Here is a 17807-nt window from a genome sequence, read left to right on the forward strand (position 1 = left end):
GGACCAAAAGAAGCTGCAATTTCTTCTGCACGGACACAGGGTATGAGGATGGAGGCTGCAGGCCAAGGAGAGCCTCACAGACAGGGTAGGCCAGTCTTGCCTACCCACGGGTTCCCTTAAGAGCTTACTTCTTGTCTGGGCCAGAGTGTGAGAGTGAGGGAGAGGACATCAGTCTTAGCTGGGCTGAGAAGGACAGGATTCTGGGGTACCTGCCGCCCTTTTCTTCTGTTCTTGCCTCCCAGTAATACTTTCAAAAGTATCTTGCATACAAGAGAGCTGAGGATCGGAGGTTTATTTAGGAACTGGCAACTTGTAGATTCCGGAAGAGATGCACCTCCTATGTCTAGGTCCCACTGCATATGATGACTAGACAGGATTATATGCTATTCTGATAATATCACAAAATTACTGGTTATTTAAGGTTTTGTGAACTCCGGTTGCTTAATTTTCCCTGTGCTACTATAAGTCTGTATAAAATGCACAATTCTGGTTGTTTAGAACAAAGGATTCCACTCTGCAGATTAAAAGAACGTTTCCTCTTAGCTTTCTTCTGTGGCAGCGTAGTGGAGAACTCACTACATAGCCCTAGTGGAGCACTCACTGCATAGCCACAGTGGAGCACTCACTGCTTAGCCCTAGTGGAGCACTCACTGCATAGCCCTAGTGGAGCACTCACTGCGTAGCCCTAGTGGAGCACTCACTGCGTAGCCACAGTGGAGCACTCACTGCTTAGCCACTAGTGGAGCACTCACTGCATAGCTCTAGTGGAGCACTCACTGCTTAGCCCTAGTGGAGCACTCACTGCATAGCCCTAGTGGAGCACTCACTGCTTAGCCACAGTGGAGCACTCACTGCTAGCACTCAGCCTAGTGGAGCACTCACTGCGTAGCCACAGTGGAGCACTCACTGCTTAGCCCAGTGGAGCACTCACTGCGTAGCCCTAGTGGAGCACTCACTGCTTAGCCCAGTGGAGCACTCACTGCTTAGCCCTAGTGGAACACTCACTGCGAAGCCGCTGCTCCTGTCTTATTTCCAGTGAGTCCTGTCGCACACAGGGTTGGCGCTTAGCATGAGTCCTTTTCGTCTTTTGTGCTGTAGATAACGCTTCTCTGGAGTGGAATATTGAAATCGAGGCTTCGTTTGATGTTGTCAGCTCCAAGCCAGTTGGTGGTCAGGTGACTGTAGCCATCCCTAAACTGAAAATACAGCAGCAATACAACATTAAACTTCAACAGAGGCAAAGGGTTGTTAAACTCCTTGTGAAAATTAGCAAGGTGAGTGATGTCACTTCCGGGGAAATGCTGGATGAATGCACTTGCTGTCCAAGGGGAGAAATGGCAGAGCGGGGTGGGCATTTGCTTTCTCCTTGTATTTTCTAATCACTTCCTTACTACCTTTTCATTTTTAGGGGCTTCATTTATTTAGAATTTTTTTCTTTGGAGACAAGATTGCACACTGTGGTACAAAGTGGAACTCACTAAGCAGCCCAGGCTGGCTTCTTTTCTTGTTTGTTTGACATAGGGTCTTGCATTGTAGCCCAGGCTGGCCTAAAACCCAGTGTGTAGCTCAGACTGCTCTCCAACTTGAAGTCATCCTCTGGCCTTTGGGACTCTTAAGTGAAGAGATTCCAGGTGTACAGGTGTATATCACCACACATAGCATTTTTGCCTTTATTTTTAACTTCTCATATATTCTGTACGTTAACTAATGAATGATTTCTCACATGTAAGATTAATATAATAGAAAAATATGTGATTAATTTGTCAATTTTTATTCTAAGAAGTCAGTTACATCCTTAATTTGCATTTCTGGTTTCAGTGTGGTGGTTCTTTTCCATTCATTTTCATTGGCTTTGAATATTGGTATTTTTTCCACCTGTAACACTCTAAACTTGGACTCAAGGTTTGTTCATGTTTAGATGGGGTAGGTTTTAGCTTCCGTTTTTTTCTATTAATCTGGTTGATGATAGTGAACAGGCAAAGACAGAGCAGAGTAACAACAACTTGAAAGAAACAAGAGCTTCAGTCCTGGGCGTAGAAGAGTCAACTTCTAAGTCCAATTCTAGGTGTTGAGACTATAGGGTAAACACACTTTGGAGCGGTAGGGCAGGGAACAGCTGTTACTTGAACACAGAGGTGCTCTGGTCTAGTAATCTGCGCTACGCTCCCAGCATGTTGATTGCTTAGATATTCTCAGTGGAGGGGCTGGGAACATAGTTCAGTCAGTAGAATCCTTCCCTAGTATGTGTGAAGTCCTGAGTTTGATCCCCAGTACCACATAAACTGTAATCCTAGGCTTCTGGAGGTGGAGGCAGGAGGATCAGAAGTTCACGGTCCTCCTCTGCTACACAGAGAGTTTGAAGCCAACTTGGGCTCAGGAGACCCTGACTCAAGATAAGCAAACAAATAAAAGCATAAAGTTTTAAAACAGTTATTCTGTGGCTAGACTTTGGCAGAGAGTAGGCATGGAAATTTATGCTGCTTTAGGACACAGTTTATGCTTCACTATTGAGAAAGTCATGTAACGTGATGAGTCATACTATTTTTATAAAGATGTGTCACATCACTTAGAATGAATTATTTCTTAAAAGGAGGTTGCTGTGGAGACCTGGTGGCCTAATGGACATGGAAATCAGACTGGATACAGCATGACAGTTCTCTTTGAGCTGGATGGAAGCCTAAATATTAAAAAGTCAGCCATGGTAAGTAAGTACACTATTTTGTGAAAAGGAAGTTATGTCTTAATAAAATAGCAGTACTGAGATTTGAAAGAAAAGAAGAAATTAGTAAAATTTACAGTTCTACCCCCCAGAGTAATAGCATTCAAAGGTGTATCGCTGTGGGTTCCTAAATGGATCAGATTTCTCGTTTGGCCACAGTCTTCCATGTTTCACACTCTTTCCTTGTTTTCTTTCTTTCTTGGTGCTGGGATTTAAGCTGGGATCGGAACTCAGACTGTCTCTCCCAGTGTGTCACATCCTCGGTCTTCTCCAGTGTGCTCTTGCGTTACATCTAAGTAACACATCTGTGTAATTTTAAAGTGTAAATGCCATTAGAAGGATCATATGATAAGAAGGAACGCGGCCTAACCCTTTTTCTTCTTACTCCTAATCCACGGAGCAACAACAGCAACACTAACTTATACTTACTTCTTTAGCCAATTGTCTTCATTTTCCAAGTTCACATGCTTCTATTGATGCTCTCTAACTTTTCCCTCCTTCCCACCTTGGGGTATAGCACTTAGAAATGCAAAGAACTGCACGTTCTTAGTTATATGGGTTTACTCAACCCTGTAAGTGCCATACCCTTGTGTTAAAATGGGGGCAGTCAGAATGACATAACTCAGGTCTAGCCTATCACAGCCACAGGATCTAAATAGCAGTGACAATAATTCATACCTAGAGTTTTCCTTCCCCTGACATCAACCTTTGGTATCTACAGATGATGGAGGTTGCCCTGTGGTGCCATCTCTCACAATGGGCATCACCTCTCCTTGGGCTCAGATGGCATCCTGAGTATAGAATATACCATTATACAGTTCATTTGAATTTTTCTTTTGTTTAAGCGTGCTACATATTTCTTAGACAGTATGAATGTGAGTGTGTGCACACATGCTTAGCATGTTTGAGGACAATTCTTGGACTTCTTTTCTCATTCTCTTGGCCGGGGAAAGTGCGTTCTTCCACATAATGATTTATTGTGTGTTGTCTTCATAAAGATGTGAAAAATAATGAGTTGTTCAAACTTACTATAGAGACAAAAGAAGGGCTTGTATTTGTGGTACATCGTTCCTTTTCATGTAGGCTTATATTGGTTGTACCATTGTTCACTCTGCATGAAGATGTCAGCCTTTGAGCATCGAAGGGGACGAAGATGTGTCGGCCCGTCCCTGCATTCCTGCACAGGTGTGGAGCGTACTGTCTCCCTGTGTGGCTTCCGTGGAGATCATGATTGTTGGTGCCTATTCATTCAGTTACCTCTTGGGGTGCTATTGTGCTTTGACTGCTATGCTCCTGATAAAACTGGGATAATGCATTGCATTTATTTCTTTGAGACCTCAGTAAAACTAATAATTCGGCTGGGAGGTGACTTCATTAAACCAGCACTTGTCATGACATTTGATGAGTCTGCTAGAGAAACAGAGAACTCTGGAGGCGAGCCAGGCATGGTGGTACATGCCTTTAATCCTAGCACTTGGGAGAGTGAGGTAAGGGGTCAGAGTTTGAGGCCAGCCTGGACTATCTAGTAAGACCCCATCTCTAAAGAAAACATCGAAACAAAACAAAATAAGGATTTGAACTGGGTTAGGGATATGGATGTGTAAATTGGCAGAATGCAGATAACTGTAGCTCTGGCATGGGATGAACCACCTCAGGGAGGGCACAAAGAGGGCTGAACCCTGAGGAATTAAAATAAGGATGTGGCAAGAGAACAGTCTGTAGAGAAAACTGAGCAGGAACGGTCAGAGGTAGAGAGTCACCCAGTTTGTGGGGAGGGGTGCGGAACTGGAGGGAGACTGTTCAGGGAGCAGGCCGCGCTCACAAGCATCAGCCGTTGCAAAGGTGTTCATGATAGAAAGACACTGAAGGGTCCCGTGGGTTTGGCAGCGAGGAGGCCACTGGCTGCCTTGATCAGAGTGGAACCAAACTGCAAGGGTTCCAGCAATGACGGCCGTCAAGGCAGTGGCTGTGGCAACCACTAACGCTGACATGTCTGACTTCACCGGTTTGTAACGGTGGCCCGCTGTGGGTTAGGCTAATGGTCCACATGTGGGCCTCTGAGCAAATCAGTGGATGTATCGATGTGCTAGGAACCAGAGTTTTCACGGTGGTTGGTGTCTATAGTGTGCTAGTTACTTCTGCGTCGCTGTGACCGAAGCACCGGAGAGAAGGAACGGTTTCCTCCAGCTCCTACCTGGTGGTCAAGGGTCAGTGTCGTAGAGTTGGTTCTCTCCTTCTACCACGTGGGTCCTGGGAAACCAAACGTGGCCATCAGGTGGGTGCAGTAGGAGCCTTTATCTGCTAAGCCATCTCACTCACTGACCCAAAAACAGTTTTGAATGATAATCATAGTTTGCGTTTTTGGATAGAAAGTCACTTAGCCGCCATCTCCCTCTAGCATATCTTATCTCATAGCACTCTCCATGGAAGGTAACTGACTTTGCTGAAAGCAACAGAAGACTATATTGTCTCTGATGTCAAGATTATTCAGTTAAATTATTGTCAGAAGGTGATAAAACAATGTAAGCAGTCAATTAGAACTTGTATCTCATACCCCAAAGCCAGAAGGAGAAGATTGCCAATAGCCGTTCTAATTAGAAAAGCAATGGGGGATTTCCTCAGTTTTTAAATTTGAAATGCACTTCACTCCTTTCTTTGATGTTTAAATCCCCATTTCCATCTTTGCAGTTTCCTAGGGCAGAAAGAGAACATGACAGCCGTGGAATTCTTGCTTTTTCTTTCTGAGTGCTACCCAGAGCTCTCTGAAGACCTCACTAGCTCCAAGCCAGACAGGGGTGAAATTCAGAATAGTCAAGGTGTGTTTCCATCCAGAGAGTTCCCTGAGGCTGTGCAGTGTTTATGTCTGTGTTAATTTCCCCAGTGGTGTCGGAGCAAATTCGAACCAAGTGCGTTGCTGGAAACAGTGAGAGTGTGTTCTCTCTCAGCAGCAGACACTGGCAGTGCAGACCACGTGCATCTGAGCCCGGCTGCCCTGCAGACCTGGGCAAGGCCCGTCCTTGCCTCTTCCTCCTTGCTGCCAGCAACCCCCCCTTTTCCTTGCTTTGTAGACGCCAGACTCCAGCTTCTGTCTCCTTCACCACAGCCCTTTCCACCTCCCTTCCCACCCCTCACCCTCTCTTTCTTTCTGACTTTGTCTGTTTTTGAGACAAATTCTCACTGCGTGGCCCAGAGTGGTCTGAAACTTTACATCGTTTTTCCCTGTCTCTGCCTCCCAAATGCTGGGGTCACAGGCGTGAGACACCACGCCTACCTTCTTTAAACAGATACTATCCGTTGTGCTAGAGGTAGGTGTGACCTCATTTGAACTCAATGATTGATATCTTTAAAGCATTATTTCCAAATAAGGTCACATTTTGTGGTTTGGGGTAGACCTGAATTTTGGGGACATAATGTTTAAGCCTGTCCACCTCCTTCATCCTTCTCCCTGTTGAAAGCTTAGTTACAGATTTACAAAATGCCACTGTCAGTGGCTTCCTCAGGGAGCTGTGAGAGCCGTTCACCCAAGTACATGTAGTAAGTGGGTGTGGATTGCCCTGTTTTGCTTTGCTATCAAATTTTAATTATTATTTTGGGAGTTCTAGAAAATGCCAGTGATAAAATACTGTCTCTCCCACATCTGTTATTGGCCTAAGTTTTTTACATGTTGGTGTTCACTCTTGAATTCTGATAATGTGTATGGAGAATTGGATCTGGCACATTCTTTTTTTTTTGTTTTTGTTTTTGTTTTTTCAAGACAGGGTTTCTCTGTGTAGCTTTGCGCCTTTCTTGGAACTCGCTTTGTAGACCAGGCTGGCCTCGAACTCACAGAGATCCGCCTGGCTCTGCCTCCTGAGTGCTGGGATTAAAGGCATGTGCCACCATCGCCCGGTGGATCTGGCATATTCTTATTATTGATCATTTTGGTAAATATTATGATAGACATGGACGTTTCTTTGGAGAACGTCTGTTGTATGGTATCCCTGGTTTCATATAGTTTTAAAATTAGATTTATTCATTTATTTTATTTGTGAGTGTTTGGCCTGCAGGCATTTATGTACGTGCTGGAGAAGGTCAAAGGGGGGGGGGCATCAGAGCCCCTGGATCTGGAGTTATGGATGGTTATGAGCCACCATGTGGGTGCTAGGAATCAAACCTCTACAAGAGCAACAAGTGCTCTTAAGTGCTGAACCATCTCTCCAGCCCCATATAGCTCTTTCTAAAGCAAGTTCGTCTGCTTGAGTTTGCTTTGAACACAATTTGTGTATCTAGTTGTTGCCTTCTTGACATGTTCTTGCATTTAAATAGTTAGGAATAAGTGAAGGGACTATGGGGATGGTTCGGCTGGGAAAGTGCTCGCCAGGCAAGCATGAGGACCTGAGTGGTTTTTGTTTGTTTGCTTCTCTGGGTTTCCCTGGCTGTCCTGGAACTCACTCTGTAGACCAGGCTGGCCTCGAACTCAGAGATCCACCTGCCTCTGCCTCCCGAGTGCTGGGATTAAAGGCGTGCGCCACCACTTCCAGGTGAGGACCTGATAGCCAGCATGCACCACATAAAAGCGGGGTGCAGTGATGCATGCCTGTAACCCTAATGATGGTGAGGCAGAGACAGGATATAGTCAAGCAGGTACATCTATGTTTCTTAATTCCCTGCCATTGTCTAAGAGAAAAATGCTAGCATGCCAACAATCACTGTGGAAATCATGCAGAAGTCAAAGGAATCAACCCCCAAACTGACCTCTGCTGCCTGAAGCTCATTCTGTGAACCTCGTGGACCTTGTTCTTTTTGGGAGCATTTCTTCAAATGTGACATTTTCAGAACTATGGAAATGCTCCCTTCTTTTGAATTTTGCCTTATCGATGGAAAAGGTTCTATAAGTCTAGAAGTTCTATCCTAAGTGAAAATGTTTACTGTGAACCTGGGGCAGAGGAGGGATATAGCCCCAAACTTAATCTGAACTTTGACATGGAAGTACTCTGATAAAACAAAACAAAACCCAAAAAGTAGACATTGCAGTTCAGCTCAGATTTTTTACTGGTCTGCATGAATTAGTCTCTTTGGAGTTATCTTTTTCTTCTTGCAGTTTCAGGCGAGGGCCACCAGATACGGTATATTTGGTAATCGTCAGACGCTGTCTTAAATGATATACAGGGCAACATTGAGGTTTAAGCCACTTCTTTGAAAATAAGTGCACAGGAAATTTGGTGGAAACAACTTACTATGCAACAACAAGATGTAAGGAATTAGATGTTCCTAAGAGAAAAGAGTCGGCCGTGGGGAAGGGCGTACTGAGGAGTAACAAACAGTGTAGCTTTGCTCTGGAAGGCCCAGAGAGGACTGCAGAGTGCCCTGGCTGGTTCAGCAGGAGCTAGAGCCCCTGCTCAGAATCAGTGGCCAGAAAACACTGGCTCCTGATCAGCACTTCTCTAATGTTGTGGAAGAAACACTTGAGAAGAATTTATTTAATTTCAGAGTAGCTGAAATGGATCATAAAGAAACAAAAGCTGGGAATCTTTGCCAAACTTACCATCGTATTTAATCCTTTCCAAGGTATTTACATCTCTTTGACTTCACTTGAGAGAACGTCTCTAAGTTAAGACTAACCGAAGGAGTTTTTCTGTTGGCTGTAACAAGATTGATTGACAAACCTGGGTATATTCTTTATATATAGCCAAGGATCAATACTGTGGTTTGCATCAAGCATCCTCTAGCTTGCTGTGTTTAAATTGTTCTATTACCAGGAAAGACTCAGGAATCAGATATCGGGGTGTGAAAAACTGATAGATCAAAGAAGTGGTAGAGGAGAGACCAGCTGACCTCTCCACACTTCCCTGATGGAAGAGAGTGTGCAATCTCTAAGTCCCTCCCTACTCCTTCCTGTATCTTCTCTATCCATATTCCTGGCTTCTCTATGGCTAATTCAGGTCGGCTAGTCACTGGCTCCACCCCCTGATTCAAGGATAACTTTATTAGCAGTCACGGTGCAATCCAATATCCCGCATCACAGGCTCATGTTTTAAACACTTGCTCTCCATCTGGTAATGCTCTTCTGGGAGGCTGAGCACTCTGGGAGGTAGGGCCTATCTGGTGGAAGGAAGTTAGTAGGAGCAGGCCTTTGAAGGTTAGACCAGCCCTGGTTCCAGCCATTCTCTGATTCTTGGTCAGCCACCAAGTGATCAGTCTCTGCCACAGGTGCCTGCCAGCTTTTCTCTCAGGCCTCTCCCACAACAACGGACTGAAAATTCCCTGAAAGCACAAACCCAGATTAAACCTCTCCTCCTGTGCTGGTTTGAGAGATGAAAGTCCCCCATAATCTCAGGCATTTGAATACTTGGCGTGGTGCTATTTGGGAGGCCTAGGAGGTGTGGTTTTGTCGGAGGAGGTGTGTCACCGGAGGTGGGCTTTGAGCGGCTTGTAGACTCATGCCATTTCCTGTTCTCTCTGCTTTGGGCTTGCAGTAAAAGAAATGAGCTCCCAGCTTCCTGCTCCAGGCGCCATGCCTCGGCTCCACCCTCAGGGATGCTTCTCTCTAGTTCTGTAAGCCCAAATAAACTTCCATAAGTTGCCTTGCCATAGTGCTTTACTAGAGCAGCAGAAAAGGAACTAATACACCCCTTTTCAGTCGGTAGTTCTCAACCCTCCCAATGCTGCGACCCTTTAATACAGTTCCTCATGCTGTGGTGACCCCCAATCACAAGATTATTTTCGTTGCTGCTTCATAACTGTAATTCATAATGTAAATATCTGATATGCAACCCTGTGAAAGGGTCATTCCACCCCTCGCCAAGGGGTCAAGACTCACAGGTTGAGAATCTCTGCCTTCCAGTTGTTCTGTCAGGTATTTTGATCACAGGAACATAAAAATAACCAATATTCCCAGCACTCAGGAGGCAGAGGCAGGCAGATTTCTGTGAATTTGAGGTCAGCCTGGTCTACAGAGCAAAGGCTACACACAGAAACTTTGTCTTGAAAACTTAAAAAAAAAACAAAACAAAACAGAACAAAACCCAAAACCTAATATGATCAATTTTGAGAAAGTGGTCAGTAGGGTTTTAGAAATTAAACCTCAATAGTTCCAATATTATTCATTACTGCAACAAACTAATACGTTTTAGGAAAACAATATATTGCTAATATTAGGCTAATACTCTTTCATACTCTAATTTTTAGCTCCCTTAGAGAAAACTATCTGGGGAGAAGGGTTCACGAAGCCTCACCCCTCCCAGAGGACCTATAGGTAAATGATTTTGGAGGTGGGGAGACATTTTCTTCAGTGGTGTATCCACTGGCAAGTTATCCGTGCTCCTGCAGATAACCCTTACATCCTATAAGTAACCCTAATTAAACACTTTGGTTCACCTCAAAACAAAATAGTGTAATTATTCAAACAAAGGCCGATAAGAAAATATTGTTAGTATCTGTGTTTCATTTTGGTCATGTTTTATGCTATTTGAGTATTTACAACCAAACCCAGCTTTGCCTGGTTGTAATAGAGCCCACATAGAAAAGAGAGGTGTCTAAAATGGTTGTTTGGCGTCAGATACACAAGATACACATCTGACTAAAAAGCGATCAGATAACTCTGTGCTGTGCAAATGCCAGCCTGGTAACTTCTGTTAGTGCCATTTAATAGTGGAGAGTGTCCACCTACTGTCAACAAGGGTGCAGTGGAGAGAAGTCACCTACTGTTAACAAGAGTGCAGTGGAGAGTGTCCACCTACTGTTAACAAGAGTGCAGTGGAGAGTGTCCACCTACTGTTAACAAGGGTGCAGTGGAGAGAAGATCACCTACTGTGAACAAGGGTGCAGTGGAGAGAAGATCACCTACTGTTAACAAGGGTGCAGTGGAGAGAAGATCACCTACTGTTAACAAGGGTGCAGTGGAGAGTGGCCACCTACTGTTAACAAGGGTGCAGTGGAGAGAAGATCACCTACTGTTAACAAGGGTGCAGTGGAGAGAAGATCACCTACTGTTAACAAGAGTGCAGTGGAGAGTGTCCACCTACTGTTAACAAGGGTGCAGTGAAGAGAAGATCACCTACTGTTAACAAGGGTACAGTGGAGAGAAGATCACCTACTGTCAACAAGGGTGCAGTGGAGAGTAGATCACCTACTGTTAACAAGGGTGCAGTGAAGAGAAGATCACCTACTGTCAACAAGGGTGCAGTGGAGAGAAGATCACCTACTGTGAACAAGGGTGCAGTGAAGAGAAGATCACCTACTGTCAACAAGGGTGCAGTGGAGAGAAGATCACCTACTGTTAACAAGGGTGCAGTGGAGAGTGTCCACCTACTGTTAACAAAGGTGCAGTGGAGAGAAGATCACCTACTGTTAACAAGGGTGCAGTGGAGAGTGTCCACCTACTGTTAACAAAGGTGCAGTGGAGAGAAGTCACCTACTGTTAACAAGGGTGCAGTGAAGAGAAGATCACCTACTGTCAACAAGGGTGCAGTGGAGAGAAGATCACCTACTGTTAACAAGGGTGCAGTGGAGAGATCATCTACTGTGAACAAGGGTGCAGTGGAGAGAAGATCACCTACTGTCAACAAGGGTGCAGTGGAGAGAAGTCCACCTACTGTTAACAAGGGTGCAGTGGAGAGAAGTCCACCTACTGTTAACAAGGGTGCAGTGGAGAGTGTCCACCTACTGTTAACAAGGGTGCAGTGGAGAGAAGATCACCTACTGTTAACAAGGGTGCAGTGAAGAGAAGATCATCTACTGTGAACAAGGGTGCAGTGGAGAGTGTCCACCTACTGTTAACAAGGGTGCAGTGGAGAGAAGTTCACCTACTGTGAACAAGGGTGCAGTGAAGAGAAGATCACCTACTGTCAACAAGGGTACAGTGGAGAGAAGTCACCTACTGTTAACAAGGGTGCAGTGGAGAGTGTCCACCTACTGTTAACAAGGGTGCAGTGGAGAGTATCCACCTACTGTTAACAAGGGTGCAGTGGAGAGAAGATCACCTACTGTTAACAAGGGTGCAGTGGAGAGAAGATCACCTACTGTTAACAAGGGTGCAGTGGAGAGAAGATCACCTACTGTTAACAAGGGTGCAGTGGAGAGAAGATCACCTACTGTTAACAAGGGTGCAGTGGAGAGAAGATCACCTACTGTTAACAAGGGTGCAGTAGAGAGTGTTCACCTACTGTTAACAAGGGTACAGTGGAGAGTGGCCACCTACTGTCAACAAGGGTGCAGTGGAGAGAAGATCACCTACTGTTAACAAGGGTGCAGTGGAGAGAAGATCACCTACTGTTAACAAGGGTGCAGTGGAGAGAAGATCATCTACTGTCAACAAGGGTGCAGTGGAGAGAAGATCACCTACTGTCAACAAGGGTGCAGTGGAGAGAAGATCATCTACTGTCAACAAGGGTGCAGTGAAGAGAAGATCACCTACTGTTAACAAGGGTGCAGTGGAGAGTGTCCACCTACTGTTAACAAGGGTACAGTGGAGAGAAGATCACCTACTGTTAACAAGGGTGCAGTGGAGAGTGTTCACCTACTGTCAACAAGGGTGCAGTGGAGAGAAGTCACCTACTGTTAACAAGGGTGCAGTGGAGAGAAGATCACCTACTGTCAATAAGGGTGCAGTGGAGAGAAGATCACCTACTGTTAACAAGGGTGCAGTGGAGAGAAGATCACCTACTGTTAACAAGGGTGCAGTGGGGAGAAGATCACCTACTGTTAACAAGGGTGCAGTGGAGAGAAGATCACCCACTGTCAACAAGGGCGCAGTGGAGAGTAGATCACCTACTGTTAACAAGGGTGCAGTGGAGAGAAGATCACCCACTGTCAACAAGGGCGCAGTGGAGAGTAGATCACCTACTGTTAACAAGGGTGCAGTGAAGAGAAGATCACCTACTGTTAACAAGGGTGCAGTGGAGAGAAGATCACCTACTGTGAACAAGGGTGCAGTGAAGAGAAGATCACCTACTGTCAACAAGGGTGCAGTGGAGAGAAGATCACCTACTGTTAACAAGGGTGCAGTGGAGAGTGTCCACCTACTGTTAACAAAGGTGCAGTGGAGAGAAGATCACCTACTGTTAACAAGGGTGCAGTGGAGAGTGTCCACCTACTGTTAACAAAGGTGCAGTGGAGAGTAGATCACCTACTGTTAACAAGGTTGCAGTGAAGAGAAGATCACCTACTGTTAACAAGGGTGCAGTGGAGAGAAGATCACCTACTGTGAACAAGGGTGCAGTGAAGAGAAGATCACCTACTGTCAACAAGGGTGCAGTGGAGAGAAGATCACCTACTGTTAACAAGGGTGCAGTGGAGAGTGTCCACCTACTGTTAACAAAGGTGCAGTGGAGAGAAGATCACCTACTGTTAACAAGGGTGCAGTGGAGAGTGTCCACCTACTGTTAACAAAGGTGCAGTGGAGAGAAGTCACCTACTGTTAACAAGGATGCAGTGAAGAGAAGATCACCTACTGTCAACAAGGGTGCAGTGGAGAGAAGATCACCTACTGTTAACAAGGGTGCAGTGGAGAGAAGATCATCTACTGTGAACAAGGGTGCAGTGGAGAGAAGATCACCTACTGTCAACAAGGGTGCAGTGGAGAGAAGATCACCTACTGTCAACAAGGGTGCAGTGGAGAGATGTCCACCTACTGTTAACAAGGGTGCAGTGGAGAGAAGATCACCTACTGTTAACAAGGGTGCAGTGGAGAGTGTCCACCTACTGTTAACAAGGGTGCAGTGGAGAGAAGATCACCTACTGTTAACAAGGGTGCAGTGAAGAGAAGATCATCTACTGTGAACAAGGGTGCAGTGGAGAGTGTCCACCTACTGTTAACAAGGGTGCAGTGGAGAGTATCCACCTACTGTTAACAAGGGTGCAGTGGAGAGAAGATCACCTACTGTTAACAAGGGTGCAGTGGAGAGAAGATCACCTACTGTTAACAAGGGTGCAGTGGAGAGTGCCCACCTACTGTTAACAAGGGTGCAGTGGAGAGTATCCACCTACTGTTAACAAGGGTGCAGTGGAGAGAAGGCCACCTACTGTTAACAAGGGTGCAGTGGAGAGAAGATCACCTACTGTTAACAAGGGTGCAGTGGAGAGAAGATCACCTACTGTTAACAAGGGTGCAGTGGAGAGAAGATCACCTACTGTTAACAAGGGTGCAGTGGAGAGAAGATCACCTACTGTTAACAAGGGTGCAGTGGAGAGAAGATCACCTACTGTCAACAAGGGTGCAGTGAAGAGAAGATCACCTACTGTTAACAAGGGTGCAGTGAGAGAAGATCACCTACTGTTAACAAGGGTGCAGTGAAGAGAAGATCACCTACTGTTAACAAGGGTGCAGTGGAGAGAAGATCACCCACTGTCAACAAGGGCGCAGTGGAGAGTAGATCTCCTACTGTTAACAAGGGTGCAGTGAAGAGAAGATCACCTACTGTCAACAAGGGTGCAGTGGAGAGAAGATCACCTAAGATCACCTACTGTGAACAAGGGTGCAGTGAAGAGAAGATCACCTATTGTCAACAAGGGTGCAGTGGAGAGAAGATCACCTACTGTTAACAAGGGTGCAGTGGAGAGTGTCCACCTACTGTTAACAAAGGTGCAGTGGAGAGAAGATCACCTACTGTTAACAAGGGTGCAGTGGAGAGTGTCCACCTACTGTTAACAAAGGTGCAGTGGAGAGAAGTCACCTACTGTTAACAAGGGTGCAGTGAAGAGAAGATCACCTACTGTTAACAAGGGTGCAGTGGAGAGAAGATCACCTACTGTTAACAAGGGTGCAGTGGAGAGAAGATCATCTACTGTGAACAAGGGTGCAGTGGAGAGAAGATCACCTACTGTCAACAAGGGTGCAGTGGAGAGAAGATCACCTACTGTCAACAAGGGTGCAGTGGAGAGAAGTCCACCTACTGTTAACAAGGGTGCAGTGGAGAGAAGTCCACCTACTGTTAACAAGGGTACAGTGGAGAGTGGCCACCTACTGTTAACAAGGGTGCAGTGGAGAGAAGATCACCTACTGTTAACAAGGGTGCAGTGAAGAGAAGATCATCTACTGTTATCAAGGGTGCAGTGGAGAGTGTCCACCTACTGTTAACAAGGGTGCAGTGGAGAGAAGATCACCTACTGTCAACATGGGTGCAGTGAAGAGAAGATCACCTACTGTCAACAAGGGTGCAGTGGAGAGAAGTCACCTACTGTTAACAAGGGTGCAGTGGAGAGTGTCCACCTACTGTTAAATAGGGTGCAGTGGAGAGTATCCACCTACTGTTAACAAGGGTGCAGTGGAGAGAAGATCACCTACTGTTAACAAGGGTGCAGTGGAGAGAAGATCACCTACTGTTAACAAGGGTGCAGTGGAGAGTGTCCACCTTCTGTTAACAAGGGTGCAGTGGAGAGTATCTACCTACTGTTAACAAGGGTGCAGTGGAGAGAAGGCCACCTACTGTTAACAAGGGTGCAGTGGAGAGAAGATCACCTACTGTTAACAAGGGTGCAGTGGAGAGTGTCCACCTACTGTTAACAAGGGTACAGTGGAGAGAAGATCACCTACTGTTAACAAGGGTGCAGTGGAGAGTGTTCACCTACTGTTAACAAGGGTACAGTGGAGAGTGGCCACCTACTGTCAACTAGGGTGCAGGGGAGAGAAGATCACCTACTGTTAACAAGGGTGCAGTGGAGAGAAGATCACCTACTGTTAACAAGGGTGCAGTGGAGAGAAGATCACCTACTGTTAACAAGGGTGCAGTGGAGAGAAGATCACCTACTGTTAACAAGGGTGCAGTGGAGAGAAGATCACCTACTGTCAACAAGGGTGCAGTGGAGAGAAGATCACCCACTGTGAACAAGGGTGCAGTGGAGAGAAGATCACCTACTGTTAACAAGGATGCAGTGGAGAGAAGATCACCTACTGTCAACAAGGGTGCAGTGGAGAGAAGATCACCTACTGTTAACAAGGGTGCAGTGGAGAGAAGATCACCTACTGTTAACAAGGGTGCAGTGGAGAGAAGATCACCCACTGTGAACAAGGGTGCAGTGGAGAGAAGATCACCTACTGTTAACAAGGGTGCAGTGGAGAGTGTCCACCTACTGTTAACAAGGGTGCAGTGGAGAGAAGATCACCTACTGTTAACAAGGTGCAGTGGAGAGAAGATCACCTACTGTTAACAAGGGTGCAGTGGAGAGAAGATCACCTACTGTGAACAAGGGTGCAGTGGAGAGAAGATCACCTACTGTTATCAAGGGTGCAGTGGAGAGAAGATCACCTACTGTTAACAAGGGTGCAGTGGAGAGAAGATCTCCTACTGTTAACAAGGGTGCAGTGGAGAGAAGATCACCTACTGTTAACAAGGGTGCAGTGGAGAGAAGTCCACCTACTGTTAACAAGGGTGCAGTGGAGAGTGTCCACCTACTGTTAACAAGGGTGCAGTGGAGAGAAGATCACCTACTGTTAACAAGAGTGCAGTGGAGAGTGTCCACCTACTGTTAACAAGGGTGCAGTGGAGAGAAGATCACCTACTGTGAACAAGGGTGCAGTGGAGAGAAGATCACCTACTGTTATCAAGGGTGCAGTGGAGAGAAGATCACCTACTGTTAACAAGGGTGCAGTGGAGAGAAGATCTCCTACTGTTAACAAGGGTGCAGTGGAGAGAAGATCACCTACTGTTAACAAGGGTGCAGTGGAGAGAAGTCCACCTACTGTTAACAAGGGTGCAGTGGAGAGTGTCCACCTACTGTTAACAAGGGTGCAGTGGAGAGAAGATCACCTACTGTTAACAAGAGTGCAGTGGAGAGTGTCCACCTACTGTTAACAAGGGTGCAGTGGAGAGAAGATCACCCACTGTCAACAAGGGTGCAGTGGAGAGAAGATCACCTACTGTTAACAAGAGTGCAGTGGAGAGTGTCCACCTACTGTTAACAAGGGTGCAGTGGAGAGAAGATCACCTACTGTTAACAAGGGTGCAGTGGAGAGAAGATCACCTACTGTTAACAAGGGTGCAGTGGAGAGAAGCCCCCTGCCATTTCTACAGGCTGGAGCTATTTGTGGAGAGCAGGCCTTTTTTTTCCTCCCTCACTTTGTGTGAGTGATCATTTTCGGTGCAAATAACATGGTCTTTATCTCTAAAGTGCATAGTAGTTGATCTGAAATGAATTTAGACAGCACAGGTTTGCCAAAGTTTAGGAACAAACGATGTTGTTGTTAGGAAGGAAATTATGGACAGCTTTATAAGTGTCTGATTACACACAGTCAAGTCGTGGCTCTGAGCTTGTGACTCATGATCTGTCTGATCAGCTAGAGAGAGGAATTCAAGGAGTGCAGTATTTACTTATCAGCCGTAACCTCAGCTAGCCTTTGGTTGCAGTATCCAGAACTCCGTCTGGAAGAATGCATTGAGCTCTTCTGCACTTCTGAAGCTAACTCTTCTATTTTAAAAAGGAAACCATAGCTGGCATGATGGGACATACCTGTAATCCTAGCACTTTGAAAGCTGAGGCAGGGGAATCAAGAAGAGACCAAGGCCAGCCTTGGCTACTTAGTGAGGTCAAGGCTGCCCTGGGGCTTTATGAGACCTTGTCTCTAAAGACAAAACAAAGTAAATTAAAAACAATTTTTATGAGTTGAAATCTTTATGAAGTAGCCAAAAAACCCCAAAACAAAACACAAAACAAAAAACCGATCAAGGGTCGAGTGTATAGAACCATCAAGAACAGAGGAAAAATTTGAATGCTAAGGATTTTAAAATTGGTACTTGGAGAGATGCTCAGTGGCTAGAGTGCTTGCTGCTCTTCCGGAGTACCTGGGTTTGGTTCCCGGCACCCACATCAGGCAGCTCACAAGCTCCTGCAACTCCATTTCTGGGGGATCAGGTGCCATCTTCTGACCTTTGCTGGCACTCACACAATGCTGTCCCATCCCTTCGGAAATACAAATAAAATAGGTCTTAAATCATTTTAACAATGCAAAACATTGTTACTCTGTTACTCAACAATTCTACCCTTAGGAATATATCCTCAAACTACTGAAAATGTGCACCTATGAAACATGTACATGAAGGTTTACAGCAGTGTGTTGCTAATAGTAAAAAAGTTAAAACAACTCAAATAGCTATCAAATACTGGAGAGAAATAA

The 17807-nt window shown here is 45.6% G+C and overlaps 1 protein-coding gene across 3 annotated transcripts in view; it reads left to right on the forward strand.

Moving 5' to 3' along the window:
* Manba (mannosidase beta) overlaps positions 1 to 17807 on the forward strand; it is a 96834-nt gene that overhangs the window by 37217 nt on the left and 41810 nt on the right. For all 3 annotated transcript variants that reach the window (XR_005091855.1, XM_028857392.2, XM_037207131.1), the window contains exons 6-7: positions 1099 to 1274; positions 2591 to 2701. Coding sequence is in view for 2 of the 3 variants with exons in the window: in XM_028857392.2 (XP_028713225.1) it covers positions 1099 to 1274; positions 2591 to 2701 (287 nt within the window). In the remaining variant the exon portion in view is untranslated. The remainder of the gene's footprint in view (positions 1 to 1098; positions 1275 to 2590; positions 2702 to 17807) is intronic.

This window comes from Peromyscus leucopus, chromosome 6 (genome assembly GCF_004664715.2).
Source record: "Peromyscus leucopus breed LL Stock chromosome 6, UCI_PerLeu_2.1, whole genome shotgun sequence".
Classification (NCBI taxonomy): Eukaryota; Metazoa; Chordata; class Mammalia; order Rodentia; family Cricetidae; genus Peromyscus; species Peromyscus leucopus.